This window comes from Pholis gunnellus (genome assembly GCF_910591455.1).
Source record: "Pholis gunnellus genome assembly, chromosome: 7".
Taxonomy (NCBI): Eukaryota; Metazoa; Chordata; class Actinopteri; order Perciformes; family Pholidae; genus Pholis; species Pholis gunnellus.
Window position 1 is genome coordinate 22,210,491 of NC_136533.1, and position 27,133 is coordinate 22,237,623.

Consider the following 27,133-nt stretch of genomic DNA (forward strand, 5'->3'; position numbering starts at 1 on the left):
ACTTCCTACAGTTTAGAGTTTAGTTTAGGGAGTGTTGTGCTGGTTACATCTATTTGTAATCTTTAATTCTCTGATTAAGATTTTATATACGAAATATGATCTTCATAACAAATATGATGCACTGTTAAAGATTTTTGCCAACCAATCTCTAGAGACCAACGTAGCCACCAGAATCTAACGTCATTGTAAGTCAACAGGTGAGTTGCCGGTGTTTTAAGAGTGGGGCATAGTGAGTTAAAAGAGAAAAACACAAAACCAGTCGACTCTAACTCGGTGGAGGGGGCAGATTCAAAGGTCTGGACCGAAGCAAACTGGTTGTATGATGTTTCATTAGGAGAGACAGCTTAAGCGCAACATATTTGTTGCGCTGAAGCTGTAAGTTTGCCTTCCGGGCTTTCTGCCAGAAAAGGTTTATTTTAACCCAAAATATGATATTTTCCTAACCTAAGTATGTTTGTTAAACCATAGGAGTTCCAAAAGTACTTCTACCAGAAATCCCGAAGGTAAACTGCCAGCAGCGCACCATGTATGCAGCTAGTTTAGTCGCAGCCAATCAGGAAGCAGTTTACTGGGAGGTCGCTGAGTGTGTTACCAGGGTAACAAGCCACACAAGAGTTGTAAACCGATTTCTATTCATCTGATGGGTAGTAAGCTAACGTTAGTGGGAGGTTAGTACTTATTTTATTTCATTACTTTAAGCTGACTCTGACGTTATATGACGGAAGAGACGCAAGGTAGGAAACCGGAACAGTTAAATTAAACGTCGTTAGGAAACTAAACGGCCGAAGACTCTGACAACGCCATGTATTGTCTTACTTAGCAACTAACGTTAAAGGTTTTTTGTACCTGTCATGCCAATTAGCCTACTGTAAGTAACTTTTTTTTAAATTTGAACAGATACTTCGGCCAACTAAAGTAACATTTAACGTAAAGTAATTTCCCGCTGAAGCAGCGAGGGTCGAGTCTTTACGTTACACGTTTACTAAAGAGAATTTAACGTTAAACTTGGCTCGATACTGTTAGCCTGTAGCGTTAGCAACGTTAGCATCACACCAGGGTAAATCATTGTCTTTGATAATTGCGCATTTAGTATCCAGTAGGCACTTAATTAGCTCAATCTAGTACTTAATGACACCTCTCCTCTCTCGTCTCATCTCCTCTCCTCTCGTCTCCTCTCTTCCATGTCCGTTTCTCTCTTTTTTTGCAGGTGACTGTGCTCAAAACACATAAAACATGACAGCCATTTCGTCTCCCCCAAGAACAAATGGGGTGAAGAGCAAAGTGTCTCTCAAGCCAAAGAGGGTGAGGATATCATCATGTCTGCTCGTAACTTCACACAGAATAAGAAGTAGCCAGCTAACATTAGTCAGACTTTGAAACTGGGGGTTTTCTCATGAATTAACCGGGACCCAATTCCTCATGACCCACGTTTTGGACGTCGTCCCGTTCTTTTAAAGAAGCTGCTTCCAATGACAGATTGGCCTAATAATTACCTTGGCTTCTTATAGGGAAAAAAAATCAATATCCGACTGCAGAGTTCTGTTGCAATTACCTCAGCTCAGCGATTTTGGGCCTCTGCTCTCCTTGGCTGCTGGTGTTTAGGTGACACGAGTAGGACGTACTTTTACTTTACTTGCAGTTGATTGTATTGATTTGAAGTTTGGTGATAGCTACATTTTTAATCATCTAACAAACCTTTCTTTGCTCATTGTCTGTGTGAAAAACATCCAAACACTGATAAGTAATTGAATAATTGCATGAATTATTATCTTAAATATTGCTGAGCGTAACAAACAGTTATTAGTAATAAACAATATAAATATAATATGACGATAATACGTAACATTTGCCAAAAGAGAAGTGCAACCATTACACCCTTCAGCGTAGTGTTCTGTCAGCTATTACGCATGCATTTCTCCATGCGAACACAAAACGATTACGTTTTAAATTAAAGTCACCATCTAAAGTTATTTCACAACTTATCATTTTAAAGAATAGTGTTTACTCGAGCAACTGTGTTGTCTCCGAATAACAGAGTGTGTTATGAATACATATCTAACCGGCAGCTATTGAATAATCCATATACAATGACCCCCTCTGCTACATTATTCATTTAGATTTTGAGCTCTCGTCCTTCTGACCCAACCTTGAAATAGGCTAAGTGCAGTAAGATGTTTCTCTGCTTCTGGTGCAGTGATTAAGAGCTGCCAGAGGACAGTGTGGAGAGGATATTAACCACAGGCTTCATACGTGCATATGTGGCATAGCTGACAGTCTGCAGCTCTTGTGCTCATTATCTTTTTCTCTCCCCCCCATTTTCTCTATCAGCAGTAACAGTCTTGTTTGATGTGGTGCCATACAGTGCTGAATTAAGAGACAGGAAACAGGCTGTCAGTGCCGTTAACATAATAGCCTGAGCTGCTGTGTGTTTTGCAGGTGACTCCATCTGCTTACACCCAGGAGATGTTGCAGTCTACAGAGGAGCGCATGGCTAACACCGATGACATGCACCAGCCTCGCATCCTGGAACTGCTGGACATGAGCAACACTACGCATCACAAAGTAAATCATACCCCCATAGCTGAATAACTTGCTATGCTTTCACTATATAATGAACCTTAAACAGCGGTTTGGATTGATATTTGACTTTTACAAAGCAATACCGATCGGCGCTTTATATAGACCTCCCGACCAGAGAGACTTTGTTGAAACTCTGGAGAATAGCCACTTTACAATGAGCTTACATTGCAATAATGAGCTATAATCCCTGATTCAACTTTGTTAGTAACTGGAGGGTCCTTAGAAACAGTTAGAATCACTTTGTAAAGAGCTCCAGAAAGTTAGCAGTACTGTTGGTTATGTTAACAACGAGTCCTACTTGCACTGAGGCAAATCTGCATCCATGGTTTTTGCAGGCATAAATAAAGGCTCTAACCAGTCTTTCTGTTGAATGTAATGGAACAAAGATACAGGAGAAGTGCTACTTGTGGTGGAAAATAATCTTTTTAACCTCCCGGTGAGAAATAATCGAGATGAGAAACCTCTTGAAATATAAAAAACGTATTTATTTAACAGACACGAAGAATAATTCAGCTGAATGGATAGAGCTCTTTCCCCACAGATGGTTCGGAGGTCTAACAACAATGAATAGACAAAACAGAGTATATATGCACATTATCTTGTCTCCTCTCCCTTCACCCCCCCCCCTTCGCAGATGTCATCCTCCCCTGTCTGCCGATGGACACACCAAGGCCACGTTTCCAGCCTTTTAGTAACAAGAGGGTTAGGTGGTGAGATCAGGATGACACTACAGCAAGCCAGAAATGCTAAAATACCTTTAATATGAGATCATTTATCATTAGGTTTTAAATGGTTGGCCTCGCCTGCACATATGCAGATTTAAGCGATACTAGTTATATGTAAAAGAACGATACATTTCCACAACATTTCCTTGTTATTGGGAAGGTCCACTTAAAGACAAAGTATCTGGCAACAATACGTTGATAAGGAAACCATGAGGACACCAGCAATATCATTAGTTCAATACACCTGCATAACCAGGTACAGTGGCACAGCTCAAAGAACAGAAGGCTCACAACAAACTAATGAGGGTCGTCCTTAGTCTCAGTCCAGGAACGCATATTAGCCCAAACTATTTCAAAGAGTTGAATCGGCTCCCTGTTGAAGGTAGAATTCAACAGATGAAACTTAACATGGTTTACAAGCTAATTATTATTTTACTGGATATTTTCAGTATGGTCCGAAAACGAGGGCTCGTGTAGCAAACCTGAAACAACCCAAACTTAAAGAATAAAGGAAATTAAATATAGTTTTTTAAAACAGCTGAGTAAATAATTATAGCCTAACAGTCTGGCTTCCAAATTTTTGTGTGTGTTTTTTTTAACATTTTTACAAATGATATCTTTAGTGTAGAAATAGGATGATAGCATATACATGGCATCCCCTTCTCCTGCCTGCCTCCTAGCCGGACTACACAACTGCAATAGAACTATTTCATGTGACTTTATTGCAATATCCTGGTGTATTTTTGTACTGTATTCACATTTGTGTACCGTATTATTTTATTTATTTAATCAAAACCACAGAAAAAAAAACAACATTTTGATGAGAGAGCAACCAGAGACCATAGTGTCAGACAGTACAGTGACAGTGAAAGGTTACTGTAAGCTCTGAGTAGGATGAGGGACCCGGTTAAACCAGTCATTGTGTCATTTGAACTTGAAACACGCATTAGAGGCGGGTCCAACACTGTGATGGTGACAACAGCCTACGGCAAAACATAAACGTTGGACAGGAGACACGCCTCAGCTGCTGGCTTTGATCTTTATGGGAATGAAACCTTGGGGAGTCCACTAAAGAATTTGAGACGGAAATAAATTCATAGAAACCTTTTTAGATTTTGACAGCCTGTCTCCTCACTACAAAGACTTCCAGACTAGGATGTATAATAATGTATTCTTCTAAAAAATGTTCCTGTGTTATTGTACTTACAGTATACTGTGCTGTTGAAGCATTTGTATTGTATACACACACTTTAGCACCAGTTACTATAGCTAGTTTAACATATATATGTATATTCGTATGGGCTGAACTAATATGTAAATTAATAGATTCATTTTCAGTAAATATTGGAATAAATAGAGGTGACTTATTTGAACTGTAGATGAGACCAGCAGCATTCAAACTTCTCATCATATCATCACGAATCCCCGGCATAAAGATCACGTGCTGTCCGCTGAGGCCATTAACATTGTACCAAAGCTGCTTCCCCTTAGTCAGCAGAAACTAATTGATGGGCAAAGGGCAACCGATGTGACTGAACGCTCCGTACTTTTAGAGTCCGAATTTAACGGGAGGGCTTGAAGCAAATTGCCATCAAAAGTTTGTGAAATGTCTATTAAATTACTAAATGCCCGCTCATCATAATTAGGAGGAGCCAGTTTTACATCTAACCCCGGTCACATTTTCTTTTTTTGTTGACTTGTCCAATATGCAAATTGTGAATCTGAATAACCCCCCCCACTGTGGGCCACTGCAGGTGATGACCAGCGGGATCTTTTTCAGGTCATCCTGAATGCCACAAAATTGCACACTTTAATATACGGTACAGTATTCTTTTTTTATCTGTGACCGGCAGTGATGCGGGCGGAATGACAACGACGCAAGTTTAAGTTTAAGAGGGCATATTTCCCCATACGTGTTATAAAATATTTGTTAAAGGGTCAACCTTTTTATTCACTCTCTTGCCGAGCATTGGGCGAGAACATCCATACGATTCTCATGTCTGTCTGTTCAATATGAAGCATGGGGGTCAGGAGCCGCTTAGCTTAACGTTACGTAATGACTGGAAATGGGGAAACCGCACGCCGGGACTCTGCTCGAAAGATATTAAAAAATCCACCTGCCAGCACCTCTAAAGCTCACCACTTAACACATTTATATCTTTAAAAATGGCAGCTTGCCATTTTACAGGATTTTACCTGTCTTCCAGTCTTTGCACACGGCACGTCAACTAGCTGCTGCTTTGTAGCTTCATGTGTAACGCACAGTTAAGTGAGTGGTGTCAATCTTCTCATCTAATCTTGACCAGAGAACTAATGAGAACTTATTTCCCTAAATGTCGAACCTTACTTTTAAGGAATAATGTGTGAGAAACAAATGAAATGAATCCATACGGTACGTATGTTATCAATACCTTAAAATGACCTGAATGTAATGCTTGTTATAGTGGGTACAACAGAAAGTACATATCATATGCTTCAGTGTAGTAAATGCATATTATTATGCAGTTTCAGCAGGTTTACCATCTCTATTAATTTGTTCATGAATGATTAAATGTTTTTGATATTGATGGAACCCAGGAAGCCATACCCATGAAGTCAGAGGTGTCATTGAGTGTGTGTAAATGTGTGTGTGTCTTTAACTACAGTAAGATGAACAGTCATCTTTACTGTTACATAATGACAGGTGTGGTCATGAGTACTGTTTATGTTGTGTTTTCTCTTGTGTGTTTAGTTCTCCTTGGTGGATATGGATCAGCCGCTCTTCCAGCCCCACCCGTCTGAGCTGGTCTTCCAGAACTTCACTCCCGCACAGACCTACACGTTTCCTCTGCTGCTCCGCAACATTGACACGGTGTGCAAGTGTTTAGATACGTAACAAGTTACCACAACACGGCTGCTGACCTGATGATTCGGTGAAGATTAGCTGGGAATTGAAACAACAGAGATGTGGCCGTAGAAGAAGACAAATATTTACTGTACGTGTGTGCGCGTGTGTGTGTGTGTGTGTGTGTGTATCATGGAGTGTGGGTTGGGTGTATGGGGTGCAGAATGAATGGAAAGGGTCATGGGGGATTGGAGGAGATTTATCACTGCAATTTGTTTAAGACACCATCTAGTAATAATGAATAAATCATCACTTGTGTGTGTTTGTTGCTGTGGGGAGGTTTTGCAATTTTGTAAAGTTTGTGTGATCTTTTTATTTATTTATTTTTTGGTCAAGGTTTCACGACACGTGAAGCTGGAGCTGCCGGAGTCTGAGTATTTCCGTGTGGTCGGACCAGAGGATGCAGGCAGCAGGGTCGCACCAGGACTGTCTGCTACCTTCACTGTCTTCTTCACCCCGCAGGAGAACAAGGTACTGGAGACAAAGGAGAGCTGGACTGCTCCGTAGAATAATCACGCACAGAAGGCTGGATTCAGAGAGCACAATGGAAGCATGGAGTTAATCTGCTTTTAAGAGGCTGATTTAGATTACGTGATTAGATGAAGTTGTAATTGGACCTGTAGGGGGAGCAGAGGATGGGATGTGGGTCGGAAATCAGAGAGGAAATATTCTAAATAAGCACTCCTAATACGGCAAATGATACATTCAAATGGATGCACTTACTTTGTATTCATAGTCTGTGCCCAAATCTCTGGCAAAGGCTAAATCAGTCAGAAGGTCAAGGGTCAAGGGTCAGGCATTAGGTTACACCAGCACATCAGTTTGTCCACTATTTTACCGATACTGTGGGAGGAAGTGGAACCAAGAAGCACAGATCAACATCAAACTGATTTTAGTCTTGCTAGCGGCGTGACACCAGGGATAACAAAGACTGTCGGCCACTATTCGGATTACCCTGAAATGTATTGGTTTATTTGATAAGGGACAGTGCACATTAATAATAAACATTGCTGTAAATGCGCCAGAGTTAGCCAAGAGGCTATTTTTCATCTGTAGTCCCAAGAGAAATTTGAAATTTGGTACAGTCATTCATTATTCAGTATTTCGGGGTCTTGTTCACGAGTGAGGGTAAGATGGAGCGGGAGATCGACAGGCGGATCGGTGCGGCTGCAGCAGTAAAACAGGCGCTGCACCGGACCGTCTTGGTGAAGAGAGAGCTGAGCCGGAAGGCAAAGCTCTCAATTTACTGGTCGGTCTACGTTCCTACCCTCACCTATGGTCACGAACTCTGGGTCGTGACCGAAAGGACAAGGTCGCGGGTACAAGCGGCCGAAATGAGTTTCCTCCGTAGGGTGGCCGGGCTCAGCCTTAGAGATAGGGTAAGGAGCTCGGACATCAGGAGGGAACTTGGAGTCGAGCCGCTACTCCTTCGCATCGAAAGGAGTCAGCTGAGGTGGTTCGGGCATCTGATTAGGATGCCTCCTGGACGCCTCCCACTGGAGGTTTTCCGGGCACGTCCAACTGGGAGGAGACCCCGGGGAAGACCCAGAACACGCTGGAGGGATTATATCTCCCAGCTGGCCTGGGAACGCCTCGGGATCCCCCAGTATGAGCTGGAAAATGTTGCGGGCGAGAGGGAAGTCTGGGTCAGCCTGCTTGGCCTGCTGCCACCGCGACCCGACCCCGGATAAGCGGAGGAAAATGGATGGATGGATGGATGGATGGATGGATACAGTCATTCATGGTCCCCAAAGATACACCCCAATGACTTTGATGATCCCCTGGTGTCATCACCCCCAGAGGATGAACTGTGGGGTGATTAGTAAATACTAAAGATGACGGTTTAGTCGCTAATTGTGTGTTTGTGCTTGTTGGATGTGTCTCCATCCAGGTGTTAACTTTGAGGAGAGGCAGGTGGCTCAGCATCACCTGACAAATGTCAAACTGAAATTTTTCATTTTTGCCCATCTAGGACTACTCCCACAGGCTGGTTTGTGTGACCGAGAGGGAGCGCTTTGCGGTCCCAATCCGTGCCATTGGGCCACGGGCCATTCTCGACTTTCGTGACGAGCTCCATTTACCTCTCTGTCCCGTGAAAGCCTCCACAGAGAGGACTCATCTAGTCCGCAACATAGGAAACGGCAGGGCCATGTTCAAGCTAGACACACAGAGGTGAGAGTCAGTACAGGGTGTGTGAGTGTGAGTGATTTCACCCATTATGTTTAATATACAGCATGCATACTCATTTAATGTATGCACTGACCAGGAATCACAACTTGAAATTTAAAACATTTTGCTCAGCAAAGTGTATTACTGTAAACACATTTAATTAACAGTTACAGTAATTACTATTGATTACAATTCAAAGTTGTATTGAACATTTCGGATTCTTCTGCCAGTTTCTAAAACAACATTGAACCTTGGCTGGTATAAAGACGCCAAGCCTTAACTTTGTATTTATTTAACCTTTATTTATTTCCACCTTGTGAAATTCTATTCCCTTCTATCTTACTCCAGCCCTTTCTCAGTGACGCCCTCCTGTGGGACTCTTGATGAGGGCGAGAGCGTGCAGGTGACTGTGGATTTCAGCCCCATGACAGTAGGAGTCCACAGCCAAGTGCTGCTTCTGCACTACCACACGGGTGAGAAAGAATCCAGGCCTCTGAAAACATACACAGCAAACCCGTGACACAAATATCTAAAGGAGACTACGACCACAGCATCTGATAAAGCCAGTGTCAATTGTACAGTTAGCATCATATCCTGATTCTCCAGAGCTGTAGAGAAATATTCAGAACTGTCCTGATTAGCATAAGCTGATTTTTTTTTAATTATAAGAATGACCTTGTTGCAGTGTGTTTCTCGTCAGCTGTGTTATTTTCCCACGGAAATGTAATTCTCTTAATGCCTCCACAGAACAGTGGAGGGGAATCTCTCATTGTCGGAACGTGCCTGTCACTCCACTTGTAAACACCCTGTCGCACAACTAGATTTCATTCGGCTTCATCAAAATCTGACAGTTGCATCAATGTACCACGCAGACGCACAACACGAACCCATACTGTGAAACTTAAAACTGGATAAGAAGCGTCGCCTCAACCAAAGTACGCCGTTCTCATTATATCTGTTACAGCGTGGCTCACACACATGCACACGCGTGCATGCAGCGAACACACACACACACACACGGACGAACGGACGGATGGAAGCATATATTTTCTACAGGAAAAATGTTGCATAATCAGCAGTGTGAAGTGAAATGGAACTAAAAGGATGAATGTGTTTACTATAATCACTGAGGTAAACACCATAATGAGATTCTCCTTCTGCAGCAACGGTGACCCTGAAGCAGAACGGGTCTGCTAAACAGAGCACACCATCGGCACACACACACACACACACACACGCACACAAAACAGTGGTTACTGTAGTTTCCTTAGTCTAGCTCAGGCTTTGATGATAACGTCTGGCAGACAGGCGTTCACTTTAGTCGTACGAGAAGCCACTTTGTTTCACTCTGTACTTTCAATATTACTACATGTGTGTGTTTTATTGCGTCTCCGTCACGTATGCAGCCCGTATCAGTGTTTACCATCAGCGCCACGGACCTATCTGTAGCGGCCCGGCGCAAATAGATTTCCCCAAGCTGGTCCAATTAGCCGCGCATCATCTCCTTTCTAATTGCCTACTTTTTCCTGCTTGATTTAAACCTGAACCCGTTGTGTGTGCGACTGTGTTGCATATGGCTGCTTTTTGATTCAGAAGGATCCTTTAACCCTGGGTGTGGCCGATAAGTAGATAGATAGACAGCTAGTGTTGGTGTGTGTGTGTGTGTGTGTGTGTGTGTGTGTGTGTGTGTGTGTGTGTGTGTGTGTGTGTGTGTGTGTGTGTGTGTGTGTGTGTGTGTGTGTGTTTGTGTCTGCTTGAGGCCGTGAAGTCAAAGGTGACATGAGTAATGGTGATGAGAGGAGAATAGAGACCTTAGGGAGTTGGGCTGCGATCGCGGCGAGGACATAGCTCAGGATGACTGTGGTGTATTGCGTTTACTGCTCAGTGCAGCTTTCCTTATTTCTCTTCTCCTCTCCTCTCCTCTCTCCTCCTCTCCTCTCCTCTCAGATTACGTCTTAATGGGCTTAGCATACACCAACCCGCCACTGTACTGTATCTCTGTCTCTGCCTTATCTCCGCATAGTGCAGCGTTGGATTTGAAAACGGGGCGGACTGGCTCCACCTTTTGCAAATGACTGCTCCAAGCTCGATATATTATTTGCATTCTCAACAAAAGCAGGTGACTGGCACTGCTGATACACCAGTGGGACTGACAGTGTAAAGCCAGTTCAGGTATCTCTAGCAATCATAAAGATGTTGCAGTAAATGTTGCCATTCCATGGAAGTAAATCACGAAAAAAATGTAAAGGAATAACTTGACCAAACTGCTTTTTGCTTCTTAGATTCAGTTTGTTCTGCTGGAGGGACTCGCCTCAGCTCAGTGCAGTAAACTAATAAATCATTTATCCTCCGTTCTTTTTTTATTTGTATTATTCATCAAGTCTTTTATTTAATGTGGCATCATGGCATGATAAAACTGCACTACGCCTCCCAAATATGTGTTTTTGGTGATCAATCTGCTCATTTGTAATAATTTTGTTAACAGTGTGGTTTTCAGTGATTCCTGATACGTGTACTTGTACTGTACTTTCACACTCAGCGGTCACGCGTTAGTTTAGGGTAGCCTGCACAATTAGCCAGACTCCTTGACATCAAAGGCAGAATAGACGAAGCTTTTGACTTTTCCTGTTAGCACACAAGGGGATCAATTAGAGGTGAAGGGAGAACGTTGCTGAGAAAACATCAGTGCATTGCAAAAAGATGATTTAACACAGGGCTTAGTCTGTTAGAAAACACCTGAACACCTTACAGGAAATGATAAAGGAACAGTTTGAATCACTCTGCAATCATTTAATGTTTTAAAAAAATGAAGGTTTCAATGCAAAACCTCAGCTTAGTGTAACTCGGCAAACTAGACCCACTTTTACAGTGTAGTCTGTTGTGATGGGAGCAATTATGTGCACTCCCTGCTAAACATCAGTAGCTGAAAATAGCAAACATGACGGGCTAGGTTGATTAGCACGGGGGGGGGGGGGGGGGGATGCTTCAATCAGAGCCAAATCAGCTTTACTCCTGACCTGAGCCGGCCACATCAAAGTCTCCTCCAAAGCTAATTTCAGCTGCACGGCTCCCCAAAAGTCATCCCGGTAGAGTAATCCCACGGTGCTAAACAAATACAGTAGAACAGCTGTGCTTGCGTTCACCCCTTGTTAGCTATGCATCACCTGGGTGGATATTCCACGCTGCACTACACCCATTTATACTGTGAAGCCCTGTGTGTGTGTGTGTGTGTGTGTGTGTGTGTGTGTGTGTGTGTGTGTGTAAGGGAAAATTGAGTAGCATGCTGACACGACAATCATTCAGTAGTAGTCCTGAAACTCTACCACGGCAAAGTCACCTTGTGGAAAAAACAACTGCCCGTTTATGATTGGATACCGGTGGATACGAGCTGAACTGTTCTCACTTTAGATTTGTACTCGTCCATTTTGAGTTCATCACTTCATTATTTGGATGCCATTCCCCAGAGCAGAGATTGCACTTTAATGATGATTGTTTTCAGTAAAAAGTATTCATTCTTTGTTTTCTTTCGTGTACCTTTTTAAGGAGCTGAGGTGCTGACCGGCTATGTAAACAGGCAGGTCTGCTTGAAGGAGCTGCAACTAACAGGGCTCGGCAGCATTAAGCTTTTATAATAGGAGGGCCAGCCCGGGTCCAGAACACCACTTAACAGCCCATCAGGAGACTATCATTTTTAATTTAGCACCTTTCCCTCTCTCCCTCACGCTCATGTATGTTTCAGGTCAGCGTGCTGCCCAAGGCTTCACTCTGCTGAGGGGCTCGTTGGAGACTTCATTCACGTGTGTGTGTGTGTGTGTGTGTGTGTGCGCGCGCTAGTGTGTCGCGTGTCGATTTGCATGTGCACCACAGTGCTTAACACGGGTACACACTGCGTCTTTATTTCCCTGTTTGTCGGTTGAGAGCAAGTGCCAGCTTTGAAAAGTAATAGCTTGCTCAGCTCACTTGTTTTCCACCATGGTGTGTTAGACAATCCTTGTTCCTTCTTAAAAGTGAGCAGAGAGTCTGTGCTGCTCCAGTAACCCCCCCCCCCCCCTCCCTCCCTCCCTCCATCACACACACACACACACACACACACCCCTCTCCTCTGTCACTGTCGCTGATTTAAATGAAAAGACGGACAGCTCTTAGGGAGCGCTGAGGCATCTGCTTTGACAGGGCTCTAGCACCGGGGGGACTTCAGCACAGCAGCCTTTTAGAAAAGCGGCATGCTCACACACACACACACACACACACACACACACACACACACACACACACACACACACACACACACACACACAAACAAACAGCAAGGAGCTGCACACAAACACACACGCTCAAAAGAACAAGCATGTGCGTCCGCACGCGTACCGCAGAGCTGCCGTTTGTGCAGTAATCAAAGGTAGCTGAGGGGGGTTGAGAAGTTCCCTCGCTGTGGAGATAGAGAAATTATGGGAGGAGAAAGCGAGCGGGGGGGGGGGGGGGGGGGGACAGCGGTGATGAAAGCTTAGCAATAAGCTGCAGCTCTCCCTGCCTGTCAACTGCTGCCATAGCATCCGGATGCTGGGAGATAATTGCTTTTTCTCTCTCTGTGTATACTCCAATTCCTCTTTCTCTCTCTCCCTCATTTCCTTCCTATCACTCATCCTCCGTCCTCTGTGTTGTCTTTCCTCTCTTGTCCTCCATCCGATGATATCTCGTCTTTCTCGCAGAGTGAAAGCAAAGACCTGTGGAACTGTGCCAGGCATTTTTATTTTGTTTTTTTGTGTCCCCCCCTCCTTCTGCCTCTAGGTACCGTACATGATGGAAATCTCAGTGATAATTGGACCGTTGGAAGCACTGCTTCAATTTGAATATGTGTTTTTTCCTGGAGGGCACGTATGGTCATTGCTACCAGTCTACATTTTTCACACTTTTTTTTTTCCCTCAATCAGGACTGGGGTCAATTTGTTGTTGATGCATCTGTAAGCTAAATAAGTCACACTGGGAGAGTTTTACTTCCACTGAGGCTTTCATGTTACTCAGAAATGAGGTATCTCAGCTCCCAATTAGTAATCACGTCTCTGCTCACTCGCGTTGAAGCCCAGGCAGAGATGGATTAAAATCTCCCCAATGCAGTCTGCATTGAGCAGGACTAGAAACCTAATGACGGCTTATCTTGTGAAAAATTCAACACAAACATTATTTTTTTATTTTAGATAGACCTCCCAGAAAGAGCCAAGCGCTTTGATTGATTCCTCATTGAGTCTTGCTTCTCTTGGTCTGATGGTGTGTATAGGTTCTAATGAAGTGTAGTGTCGTCATTGAATTGCTTGTCTGCTGTTGTTGTCCAGGTTTTAGTGAGTAACAGAAGATCCTTGATCTGACTGAGAGAAAACCGTGTATTTGTTGTTGGATAATGTGGAGCACAAACTTGGACTGTGGTAAGTTGCAGCCCATATTAACAGGCTGTTAGCGTGACACAAACAAGAGCAAGAGATACATGCAACGGGTGGATTCCTCCTGATGTTTCTGTCGTCATCCTTGTCGCGCCCAGTAAGATGCAAGTGTCATTCGTTGTCACTCTGGGAACAAATCAGTGAGTGTGTGTGTGTGTGTGTGTGTGTGTGTGTGTGTGTGTGTGTGTGTGTGGGGGTGTGTGTGTGCGACTAGTGTGTAAACAGATACACTCGGACATTCACAATGAGTGGCTGCAGGTTTCCCGCCAGCACAACCACCTGCAAATATAGACATGTCGATGATGCAAAGGCAAAGAAAGTACTCGCTATATTAATAGTTGCAGGCAGGCAATAAGTGTTACAGTTATTCTCATTTTTGTAAGTTAAGTTTTCATTCTTTTTTTCTAGTTTTTTTAATCTCAAGTGTGAGGGACCGAGCTGGCTGGCATGAGGAGTCACAGGGGTGGATTTTCAAAATAAGGGTTTCATCTATCCAAAACATGAAACATACAATATAACAAAATAAAAGAAGTTCAGGGACCATAAAAGGGGTCAGATAAACCGAACTAAACTCAGGCCATAACATAAACTGAATAAAACTAAACAGATACAATGACAAAAAAAAATGATCCCAGAGGGGAACATATGGCTTTAAAACATCGTTGGACTCGCATCAGTGGAAGCGCACTGGTGCAAGTTCAGTACTCAAAGTCTTTTGCAGCGTCAAACCAGAGTCAATGTTTCTAATCGTCGGCCGAGAGCAGGATGCCGCTCGCCATCCTGCAGAGCGGCCGTTCAGTCAGAACAAACCTGCATTCCAGAGCACTCGTGACTTGTAATTCATGTCGCTTGGTTCTGTAAAAGTAATTAATGGCGATTCCCCCGCGGTTGTTTTGGCTAGAGACACGCTCTGGAAAGCACAACAATCACAATGAAATGAAATGAAACCCATTGGACCCGTTGAGTTGCACAGTTTGCAAATGAGAAAAAATCCCCCGATGTCACTGTGATCTCATTTGTTCATTTCTAGTAATTTGGTTGACCCAGGTATCTGTGTTTTCATATACGCCAGGGAAATGACACATCACAGAAACGATGAACCACAGAAACACGGAGAGGAGGACCCTGTGGTGTTCTGAGTGTTCACAATTCAGGTACACAAATATAAATAATCTCAGGATGCGCAGTGTCTTCCCGCAGGCTAAAGCCCCAGTCCTTATGATTTGAATGTAAACAAACATTCACTTCATTTACATAAGCCCTCGTTCTTGGTGGCTTTATACAAAACCTAGTTTTGCATTTTGTTTTTGTTGCTGCTCTTTGTTGCTCATAACTCCCGCTGTTGGAAGTGTGCACGCTGTGATGGTGGCTCATTAGATGTCCTATTAACCATTAAGGACGTTTGTCTCTTATGGTTTTAAAGCGTTAAACCAGTCTTTTGAAATGTGTTGTTATTGTGGGAAATCATATTTACCTTAAGTCTAGTACGTTAAGCATTTCATATTTATTTCAGGCCTAATGTGTTTCACATTACTGCAACTCAACTCTCCTTGGCAGCATAATGGAGTGTGTTGTTTTGGATGCCAGTTTTCCTGGATATTTTGAGAGCCATTCTAATCTCCCTGCGAGGCTTCTTTTTGATCCAGATCCAGTGTTTCAAAGCTAGACTTTTGCAGCGTGTCCTTGACTCCGCTGAGTTTCTGCTCTATCGACTGCCCACATTAGGCCTGAGCCTCCCCGGAGGAGCAGCAGTGGCTGCTCACTAAGTATGTCTCAATACTGTGTGTGTAGTCGGTGCACGTCCATTCATTAATGCATTAAATGATCCCAACTCGCTGTGCTGTACAGTAGTATACACTCAAAAGAAATATTTAGGCCTAATATTTAAGATTTATCTATTTTAATTGCATGTGAAACTACTAATGAACCCAATGTGTTTTAAATACACATTCGACAGGTTTATGCATTTACTATAAATACATCTAAATTTGTTTTAAATTCATAACCAGGTGTATGTATTCAGTATTAATAAAGCTTATTTGTTTGACATTCATAATAATAAGGTTTATGCAATAAACTCAATTTACTTAAAATACATACAATTTGTACTTTTTATTAATAAACCCAATGTGTTTTAAAATTTATATTCACATATTTCAAAATATTTTTCCATTCCCCCCACATTTACAATATCTAACTACTACGATGTACAACACATAAAGATTGAACAGTTTATTGGCGTGTGGCAAGTTTGGCCATTTTGAAAACTTTGACAGCAATACAGCATCACCACAACACGACTACAGTTGTGTTCCATTTGAGTTTTGTATCGCCTATTGATTATACTGATGTGTCACAGATTTGTCACATCAGTTTACTCCTGTGAGTCCTGAAGACGTGGTCGCTTTTAAATGTGAATTGTTTGTTTTAAATGATTCCCTAAACGGTTGTGTTTTAATAAAAGCACTAAACGTGTTCAAGTTCAAGACCTTTATTTGTCCCAGAGTGGCAATCGGTTCTATCACAGTAGCAATAAACAACACCAATACAGAGCAAGAAACACAACATAAAAAAACACAAACATATATAACCACACATGAGAAATAAACGGTTAAAACGTGAAGTACAAAAGTTACAATATTAGTAAAAAAGGAAGAAAGAAAGTGTACTTTACAGAGCTGAGCAGTGACGTGGCAGTAGTAGGGATCTGTCGGAGGTTTGTTGCTCAGGTGAGATAGTTATTACTGCTGAGGGACGTTCATCACCTTTGCTAATGAGTTTTTCTGTTTGAGGTTGAGCGATGCATACCAGCAAATGAATGCAAAGGTGAAGACCGGCTCAATAAAACATTTATGAAACAGTGTCATCAGGGATCCGTTAACCTGGAACCTGGCTAGCTCTCTCAGACATAACAAAACAGTCTCGACATCTTGCCGTTAGTGATAGTGTTTGCAGGAGTTGCGTGGTGAAACTCTGAAATCAGTGCACAATGGTTTTGTCGCAATTCGAATAAAGCTTTTTTTACAAAAGTTTTTAAAAAAATGGTTTAAAACAGGACCATGAGACATTTCAGCATTGCTCGCCAGGCTCACTATACACTAGATACATTCTTTGAGTTCAGTAGAGTTATAGTTGCTCCCTGCACACATCTGTTTTGTTGATACGAGGTTCAGTCCTGCCCAGTAGTTCTTTTTCTATCGATTTTTCAAATTACCTCATAATGGCTGTGGCTCAGAGGTTGTCGTCTTCCATTCGCCGTCTTCCATCGCTGGTTCGATCCCGGTAGGATCCCGGTTCGAGCCAGGCAGCTCTTCCAGTCCATGTCGATCATGTGTCCTTGGGCAAGACACTTGCTGCCCAAACTGCTGCCAAAGGCTCCAAAGGCTCTGCCATCGGTGCATGAATGTGTTCAGTCCTGACGGGCAGGTGGCACCTTGCATGGTAGCCGCTGCCATCAGTGTATGAATGGGTGTGAATGATGACATGTAGTGTTAAAGCGCTTTGAGTGGTTAGAAGACTAGTGAGGAGCTGTACAAACTTAAGTCCATTTCCCCATAACTCATGAGGTTACTGCAGCTGGGTGGCTATTGTAGATTGTTTCCATAAATGTAGGAACCGATGATTAAATCCATAATGAAAAATAAAGCCCAGCAGATCAGCAGACGGCTGCAAATGTTGTCGGGGCTTAAAGATCTTCACAACAGTGCAGAAAAGGCCGAGATGAAATGACCGGAGTGCAGCAGTTTCTCTGCTGAAGTTCTTGGACATCAAATCTTAGAATAAAACTGCCGAGCCTAAATTGTTATTGCTCAAGTTTGCTATCAACCTTTTGGTTTTAACACGGACTGGCCTCGCCTTAGTTTTCGTTGAATCTCCTTTTGTAAAGAGTTTAGTTCAGAGTTTTTGTCTTGCGAAATAGAATTTGAGATGTTTGCTTTCCCAAGGTTTTCTGTTGGGGTTGATCTTAACTACCTAGTCAGGACTAGTCTGACAGAGCTGACAGCATGTTCCCCATCTGTAGGCATGTGCGATGCTGTAAATGATGTAAATCTAGAAATACATGTGGGCTTATCAGGGTACAGTTTTGTGGCTTTACACAGTAGATAGTGCATGTGCAGTCAATCAACTTCAACACACCCGGATAATAAAGACGTCTCACCATTGCCCACTGTATTTGGATGCCTGATATATTTGAGGTAAACAATGTCTCCTCACTCCTCCACCTTACTTATTCAGAAGATTCCTTTGAACAGGATGCAGAACATACTCAGCTGTAAGAATCATTGCTTTGTTGGCCGTCATCCCCACAACCCACGTGACCCACTTCAGGGAGCAATTAAAAGCTCTTAAGCGTTAAAAACACTTCTGTGTGTCTCCTGCCCAGGTGAAGATGTGTACATCAGCTTGTGTGGCACTTGTGAGGAACTGGACATCCGTCTTGAGCCGGACTCTGTTCTGTTGAGTCACACCTACATTTCCCTGGCCAGCGTTCGCAAAGTATCCCTCACTTACAGCAGTGAGATCCCTCTCAAGTACTGCTGGACGACGTGGCCCAGCCTGCAAGAGGAGGCCCTGAGCTTATTGAGGTATGTTTTAACACAGACAATAGGATGTGTGGGCTGTATAAACTCCCCCTTTTTTGCTACATGTAGCAAGTAGAATTACCTGCTGTGTTCTTTTTTTTCCTGTGTTGCCAGAAATAGCTCAAGTGTCCATCACTTTCTTTCTGCCTGCGAGACTTTGTTCTCTCTTTCTCTCTCTCTTCCTCCATTTCTCCAGGGAGAGCTCGGCGCTCCCGCAGACGGAGGAGGGCGAGAGGGAGCGGCTGCTCGTTCAGTGCGAGTCCGACCCCACGGCGATCCATCGCCTCCCACTGCTGTCCAGAGCCCTGCAGGAGCGCAGGAGCCAGGCAGTGAGGGACTACCGCCTGACCCTCTCACACAGCTGCATCACTGTGGAACCAGCGGTGTGTTCATGTGTGCCTGTGTTTTCCGTGTCTCTCCATATCCCTCTTGCCCAGTATCTCTCAGTACCCTATACCCTATACTGTACTGCATAATCGAATACTTTAATTCATGCGAAGGGGGTTATCGTACCGCTATACAGCCTTCTCTGAGCTAGCAGGGTTTCAGTAGCTTGTCCAAGAGCGGGTTGGCATGTTTGAGACGGGGTCCTCAGGTTAAAAGGACACTAATCGCTACATGCTACGCCCAAAAGATCGGATTTGAGATGAGATTTGTTGCAGAGAGTTATGTTTCAGCTCTGCTGTTCAAACGTAAATCTGAACCGACTCCTCAGTCGCAGGTCACGGGGGGCTGGGCCCTTTCGGCACTAGCGACCTTCAGGTAGCCTTACCTGTTCTGACACCGCCATCCACCCCCACCTTTTTCCCAGTGTCTCCTCCGCTTAAATCAGCCAGGTTCCCTGGGCAGAGGGAGAGGGGAGACGGACGGAAAACAGAAGGAGAGCGAGAGAGAGAGTGCGGGGGAGGGAGAGTAAACAGTCTGTAGGCCAGTCCCAACACAAAGTTTGAGAGGGAGAGGAACACAGCCGTCTACACATGCGTAAACCCACCCACACACACACACACACACAGGTATCTTTGTGTGTGTGTGTGTGTGTGGGTGTGTGTCTGGAATTGAGGCGTCAGCTTCCACATTGTTTACCACACTGAAATGAATGCTGTTGAACTTCCATTAAAAAAAACGTCTCCCCTTCACACCATGAGGCTGCCGCTAACATAAACTATGAATGGTTTCCTAACCAATCTATTTTTCTTTTCTCTGTGAGAGAATATGCATTGATAGCGTGTGCATCCCTGCTTTATATCCTTTAAGTAGAATCAACCATTCTTTTTCTTCCTCAGGAGGGGGAAATATGGCCCAAAACCCCGGCACAGTTCAACATCGTCTTCAAGCCCGAGGAGGCCAAACTGTACCAACAAACCATATATTGTGATGTCACAGGTCAGTGCTTAGAAAAGACACATTTAATTAAATATGGGGGGCTGCTGCTGCGGATTCGCGGGCCACATAAAATGACGTGGCGGGCCGGATTCGGTCCGCGAGTCTTGAGTTTGACACATGTGCTCTAGGGGAAGCAACATTACCAACCCTGTGAGAACAGAACATGGAATCCCATTTCCGCTATGTACCATACGGACATGCATGTATAAATAATGTCTGTATTTGCATTGGTTCTTTCTTCTAGTGTGTCATTGAATTGAAATTCAAGCCTCATCGTCACACCGATCCAGAATCCCCTCTGCACCACCATCCAAATCTTAGTCATCAAATTAGTACTATGCATATCCAAAAGTCCCAGAGACCTTTAAAATGCATTTTGATATAACTTTGACAACATTTTATACAGCCAAATGTCAAGTAGACAATTGTACCAGAAAATGTGGGTTTTGTCCATTTCATCTGTGGTTAGTCTCATAAGTCAAACAGGAGTAGGACTCCTCTTGTACTCTTAATCACAAGCGGTCATTTAAGGTCCATTTTATCACACGATGTGGAAGCATCTCAACTGGACCCAGATGCATTATCTGACATGGTGAGCCTGAATTGGGCCAGAGATCTCAAACAGTGTTCACACATATGGTGAGTTTTCAAGGTTATCTTTCCAATGTTAAAATGAAGATACATTTAGATTTGAGTTTGGGTAAGGGTGGCATTCGTTAGGTTAAAGGTCAATGTGTATTACGGCTTACATTTACAGCAATTTTATAGCCACACACACCTACACACACACACACACACACACACCCACACACAAACTTGGCTTGTTTCTTGAACCAATAGGCTCTTTTGTTTGTTCTTCAACTTCTTGGAATTGATTGTTTTAACGACTTTAAGCAGACTGTACACTCCTGCTGTAAATCAATAGCTTTGGCTTTCTCATAAAAGATTCTCCTTCCCTCAGTGGGTTGGTTCAGACAAAGGTCAGACAGACAAGGCTGGGTAGCAAACCATGTCTGTTTGTTTGATTATTGTCAGAGAACAACGAGGTCTCTTTTCATGTTCCCTTCTCCTTCAGCGTGCCACATCCACAGTCAAACTTTGTTGAAGCGCCACAAATGAACCAATAAATCAGCCTAAATGCTTTAACCACTGGATGACTTGTTGCTACTTCATCTCATTTTCATATTAGACAATGCAGTCACGAGGCCCCAATATATGCATCTCAACCCTGTGGTAGTAAAAAGGCTGTTGGGGGAAATTTGCATGTGGCCGTCACGTGTGTCTTCTGAGCCCGGAGGCCAGATTTACATTCATTTCCATGTTTTCTGAGGCAGTTGACGACGTGACCAGCCTAGGTAAATGACTGGAGACTACCGGGCCCTCATTGAAGAAGCTTCAGAAGCTTCAGAAGCTTATCCAGCAGAACTGCAGGATGGGACTCTAATGGCCTTTAATACACTCACAGTAGAAAGAAGCTGCGGCAGAGTGAATGTTTAGCACTTTAAACTGCAGACACAAAAACAAACTTTCCCAGTGACCTAAATAAAATCCCATTAAATTTGTTTTGGTTTCTCTGTCTTTAACTTTTGTTGTGAATCTCTCCCTGTCTGTGTCTGCACTCAGGCCGTGAAGCTCGGTTGCCTCTCACAATACACGCCGAGGGCATGGGACCTAATCTCCAGCTCAACTATGACCTGGTGGACATGCAGGACGTATTCGTTGGTCAAAAAACACGTTATGAAGTAAGAAAGGTTCAGCCAAAGAAATTTGCAACGCAATGATATAGCCACAGCCCCTGTGTGAAGCGTATAATGCCGTGTTTTGATCAACTCTAAGCTTATTTGTGGCTGAAGTCTTTGGTAGGATTCTATGTTGTCATATTGTAAAGCGTTCATGTTATTTTGTCCACTTGTGTGGAATATAACATATACCCAAATCTTGTGCCCCTTCCAGTCAGCCAAACGCTTAACAAATAGGATTGACAAAGCTGAGTCGCAATAAAGTCGTCAAATGTTTCCTGCAAAAAATCTAATTAGGCTCCCAGAGCAGAGTCATTTTTCTATTAAAGCTGAACTCAAGTGGCCTCACAAAACGTGAATACAGCACATGTTTATTACTTGATTATTGACGGTGGGGCTCACACAAGAAAAACATGACTCGAGTGTTCAATCAGTGGATCCTTCTTTTTTGTCCAGGTGCAGGTTCACAACAGAGGACTGATTGATGGCCGTTTCAGGCTGTCGGGCCCTGACACCACTTTCGGCCGCTGTTTCTCCTTCAGTCCTGAGGAAGGTGTTGTTCCCTCTGGGGCCTGCCAGACTGTGGAAGTCACCTTCCACAGTCGCGTCTTGGGAACCTTCTCCGAGGACTTGCTGCTAACTGTCACAGGACGGCCGCAACCACTTAGCGTGACTTTCAGGTGAAGTTAGCGAGTGGAGTGACGAGCGATTGTGACGGAACAATCAGCATTTGTCCGTGCAAATGTAAAAAAACATCAAAGTGTCGGCAGTGTAACTAATCAAAATACCAAGGCTCCTCATGACTCGTGTTTTTGTCTTCTTTTTTTTCAGTGCTTGTGTCATTGGTCCCACATTCCACTTCAATGTTTCAGAACTCGATTTTAGAGATGTAGCCTTTGGTGAGTGATTCATTTTTTTATTCCTACATAAGATATATTATATATATATATATATATATATTATAAACCAGAGAATCACAACATTCAGAAAAAAAGGTCCTCCTCTTCAGCCTCCTCTTTATGTCCCCATTTCATCCCATCTTTGTCGTCTCTCTCTATGGGCAGGTTACCCACTAAGATTGGGTTGTTCCCTCATCAACACCTCCTTGGTGCCGATGACCTTTGCCCTGCGTGTCCCGGGAGACGGGTTGGGGTCTCCCAGTATAAACAGTGCCCAACGGGCGGCCGAAGTGTCCGGGAACAATTGGGGAAGCAGTGCTGCGAGTGACCTTCACGCACGGCCTGTGGAGTTCACCGTCACACCTGCTGCGGGCTCTGTGCGTGCCTTGTCAGATGTCACCATTCAGGTACAGTAAATTTACAAATGGAGGGGGAACCAATTTAAAGTCATTGATTTATCCTGCCAGCATACATGAATCACAGGTCTTTGTTAAGATGTGTGCCGACACTGCACAGTATGTGTTTGTAAAAGTATGCCCACATTTTCAGCCTAAATAATGAAGCGGAGCTGCAAATGAAACAAGCAATGCATCCCCTAAATTAAGATATCATACATTTTCTATAAAGAAAAAATTCAGTAGGTAATGCTTAGGTATGTCAAAAATATTTATTATTGAAGCAAAACTTGTCTTTAGAATGTAGATGAAGTCTGCTCGGCTGTGGTGATGTTATCCTCTGCCTGGCATATTAAGCAGTTTGCCCACCACGGTCAGTTTCACCATAGTTGACTGAATAAAGTGTAGATTCGTAAGCAACAGTTCAACATTTTACATAATCTTCCATAAAACCTCAACTTTCTTATTTTTATTTAGTTTATTTTTACATATTTTGCATGGATTAAACAAATGAGATATGACACGTTCATTATTGAGCCTTTGAGGTGCTAGTAGTTGGATTTTGGTACTTTAGACAGAGCCAGTCCAGCTGGTTCCCCCCGTTTCCAGTTTTTATGCAAAGCTAAGCTCCTGGCTTCATATCTAGTACATACGTACAGTATAGACAGACATGAGAGTGTTATCGGTCTTCCCAAAATGTCACCAAAAGGTGAAATTTGCCTTGAAAGTTCTAATTACTTTGTTTTTCAGAATGAAACAGTTTGTCATTCGACTTACTTTCGTAGAAGGAGTTGAGAGGATTAAGTTGTCCCGCGAGGCATTTATCACAAACTCGACAGCAATAAACTAAAACCCTACGAACTGAAATTGTGTACACGGTCGTTGCTCACCGTATGTTTTGAACCTTGTGTGGTCTTATACTATATGTGTGTATTGCATATACAGGTGAGGCTGTGCTCCAACACAGTCAAGAGATACAGGCTGGCGCTGGTGGTGGATGTTGAAGGTGTCGGAGAGGAGATCCTGACTCTGCCTATCTATGCCAGGTTAGACACATCTACAGATGTGAACGTACACACACAGACATACTCATACATCAGTTTAAGTTTTGTGCTGTCTCGCAAGTTGCAGCAAAATACTTATTGTTCGAGGTATTATTTAACTTTTCAGAGAATCCTTGTTATTTATGGCACCGGTGGCCGTTAAGTGAACTGCAGTCCGCAGAGCGAATATCTGCCCAAACAGTGACATGATGTTACAGTTATATATCATATTTACAATAATATTACTATCTATAATATTACTCTATTTTATTTGGACCATGCTTCATGATAGTAACTAGCTTGCCTTTTGCAAATTACTTTATCAGCTAACGCTGCAAAATAACCAACGCCTGATCCATGACACGTAGCTAAGTTATAGCTAGCTGGCTAACCTTAGCCTAGCTTAGGTTACAGTCAGATAGTTGGCCGCAATTGTTATTTATACACCTTTGCTTTCAACCGTTACATAATTTATCTTTGGCTGAAATCAAAACTGTTTATCATATTACATTAGTATCATTATAGTATCAACCATAGTACAGTGTAGTGTAGTATAGTACAGTCATTCCCAAAGACTGGGTCGGGACCCACAGGTGGGTTGCAGGTGAAATATGAGGGCCGCCAAAATACATTTTCAGAATTTCTGCCATAGTCTTTTATTTAACATTTATATCTGCAGTACACCTTTGAGCCACATGAAGGAGCCTGCATGTCCGTATTGCTCTGGTGATTGTAGCCCACTCGTAACATCGAGTCTAATATGAAATGCTGACGTACATTGTGTTTGTTTTACTGATAAGAGAAAATGAAAAGAATGAGATGTATTTATTTGGTCTCATTTAGAAAGTATTCAACATGGGAACATGTTTTCAGTAACACATTTATAAATCGAAGTCTCAGGTTTGAAGTTACGTAACACTCCGTTCACGCATTACAAAGCCATTAATACATGTATATTGTTACACATAGTATCATAAGTTTAACTTTGCACATTGGGGCTATAAACAGATTATCGGGCCAGTTGTCCTGTATATTTTTTCTCTTCTGCCATAACGCTGTTTGAGCTCATAAAAGATGAATGAATGAATGAAAATGAATCACCATCGGCCTGTCCTAGTAAGATGGAATATCATCTCCTCTTCTAAAATGAGTGCTGCCATGCCATGAAACAGCAGAGGGTTCATCTTGCTTTTTTTCCGGACTCTCCTGAAATCCTTCCTCTTACAATAACCTCTGCTGTGCTTCTGGCTGTCGCTGATGCTTTGACAAGCTGTGAATGTGGTCCATTGAACGTCCGTACAGGTGTCGACAAATCACCGGAGTATGTGTTGAATATTCAGAACCTCATTTGCATAATAATACATTTGAATGTCACCGGCACCATCACTCAGAATAGGGCGACGGTAATCCGATTTCCTCACAGCAATCACCCCGTAATTGTAAATTTATGAATCAGTTCTAATTAATATACTACATTTTTGGCATGATGTCATGCAAGTACTTGTGTATTGAGAGACCGTTTTTCCTTATGAGGCGGTTGAATACCTCTTCTTTCAACAATGCAATTTACTGTTGTGAATTATAAATAAGCCACAGATTGTTCCCTCTCTTATCCTCTCTCTGTGTATTTCTCTTTGGTAATAGTTGTGTTGTTCCTGATATTGTGGTGGAGACTCCAGTGTTGGACTTTGGAAGGTGTTTCCTCGATCGCCACTATGAACAGCAAGTGCGGCTGACCAACAACAGCACTCTGCCTGCCTGCTACGGCATGCTTGACCAGGTTAAGTAGATCATTGCAGTAAATTATTCATTTGTGCGGCAGGGTACTCGTAAAACAGGGAACTGAACAAATACGAAACCCGTCCTGCCGACACATGCATATTTAAGACAATGGCTCATTTCCAGCTCAATATAACATAATGTATGTGTTAGAGGTGAGCGGCATGACTAAAGAATAAAACGGCTTAAAGGATTAGCCCAACATTTTGGGACATATGCTTACGTGTGTCTGCGTTCTTGCTGAGAGATGATGCCACTGTGTCCAAAGGTAACACAATCTGATTCACTGTACCTCTAAAGATAACTTATCAACACATCAAATCTTTATCCGTTTATTGTACTTTAGACACAGTAACCTTTGACGATATCGACATGATTTGACAAAGCCAGAATGATGAAGCTGTTTCTTAGCTTTTGCTGAACTTTGAAGTGCAACGAGCACTGTGGAATTTGACTTCCATCACTTCCATGGACAGCGTATTAGTAAGGGATCTTCTAATTAGGAATATGAACTGGAGGGATAATTACGAGATAAATCTTCCGTGTTCCAATGCACACCTGACTGTTGTTGTGAGACTGACTATGAAAGTGCACTCAGTAGAGTGCAGATCTCCGCCAGGTGTGTCTCCCTCTCCCCTCGCAAACAAAGAAGAGTTGAATGTCACTAACCTGCAGTCACACGCTCTAGTTCAAAATGAGACCGAACTTTTCTATGGATGTCCGTTTTCTATCCACGATAAAGGCCAAATTGGTAAGGCTTGTTTGTAGCCTAGCTGAATTCTGCCTTTTGCTACTGAAGTGGTTGTGGTTACCGGCCGGTAAAGAGGAATGAGGAGTCAGCCGCTCAAAAAACAATAGTATCCATTAATTCGTACAAAAAAAAAAAAGTCAATGTGACGGACTATTTCTTGACTGGGAGCAGCGACTTCCTGGAGTGGTAAACTTAGCTCACCGTAACTCTCCGCGAGAAGGCGAACGCCATTCCCAAAAATGTTGAACTATTGCTTTAATAAATGCAATTTAATACTGCATATACACTATCACAAGACTTTCTAATGATTTTTGAGACGAAATAGAATTAAGATTATATTTAGAGTCAAAATAATCTGACCCTGATTTAGCTAGCTCCATGAAACTGCAAAGTACTGGTACAAATGGCCGACATTGAAATCGCTGTCTGCCAACTGTGACAAGGAGAGGGAGGAATAAATGACTTCCAGGACCATCTATTTTTTTTGCTTTCTATCTATACGTACAATAGATGTTGAGTCTGTATGCTTACATTAAAAAAGTAATTTTCTGTCTGTGTCACCTTTTTCAGGAATACGAGGAGAGCCCGTCACTGCTTTTTGGCAGTTCCGCACCAAGAGGATTGATACTTCGTAACAGTTCAGAGGAGCTTCCTGTGTTTCTGCTGGCTAAGGCCGTAGGAAAGCAGACGCACACTCTACGCATCGCCGTGTTCGGCAGCAGCCAGCCGCCCCTGGTCCGTGGTAGTGTGAATAACTGTCCCTGGTTG

The 27,133-nt window shown here is 43.0% G+C and overlaps 1 protein-coding gene across 1 annotated transcript in view; it reads left to right on the forward strand.

Moving 5' to 3' along the window:
* Positions 1-1,233: 1,233 nt before the first annotated feature.
* The window catches only part of hydin (HYDIN axonemal central pair apparatus protein), a gene marked incomplete at both ends in the record, with an annotated part of 74,100 nt that continues 48,200 nt past the window's right edge, over positions 1,234-27,133 (forward strand). Inside the window, 16 exons of the mRNA XM_079163561.1 lie at positions 1,234-1,302; positions 2,437-2,562; positions 6,037-6,156; positions 6,526-6,660; positions 8,162-8,361; positions 8,707-8,831; positions 18,178-18,379; positions 18,573-18,759; positions 19,660-19,759; positions 21,383-21,501; positions 21,955-22,178; positions 22,330-22,397; positions 22,563-22,804; positions 23,738-23,838; positions 25,480-25,615; positions 26,936-27,100. Coding sequence (XP_079019687.1) covers positions 1,234-1,302; positions 2,437-2,562; positions 6,037-6,156; positions 6,526-6,660; positions 8,162-8,361; positions 8,707-8,831; positions 18,178-18,379; positions 18,573-18,759; positions 19,660-19,759; positions 21,383-21,501; positions 21,955-22,178; positions 22,330-22,397; positions 22,563-22,804; positions 23,738-23,838; positions 25,480-25,615; positions 26,936-27,100 — 2,319 coding nt within the window. The remainder of the gene's footprint in view (positions 1,303-2,436; positions 2,563-6,036; positions 6,157-6,525; positions 6,661-8,161; positions 8,362-8,706; positions 8,832-18,177; positions 18,380-18,572; positions 18,760-19,659; positions 19,760-21,382; positions 21,502-21,954; positions 22,179-22,329; positions 22,398-22,562; positions 22,805-23,737; positions 23,839-25,479; positions 25,616-26,935; positions 27,101-27,133) is intronic.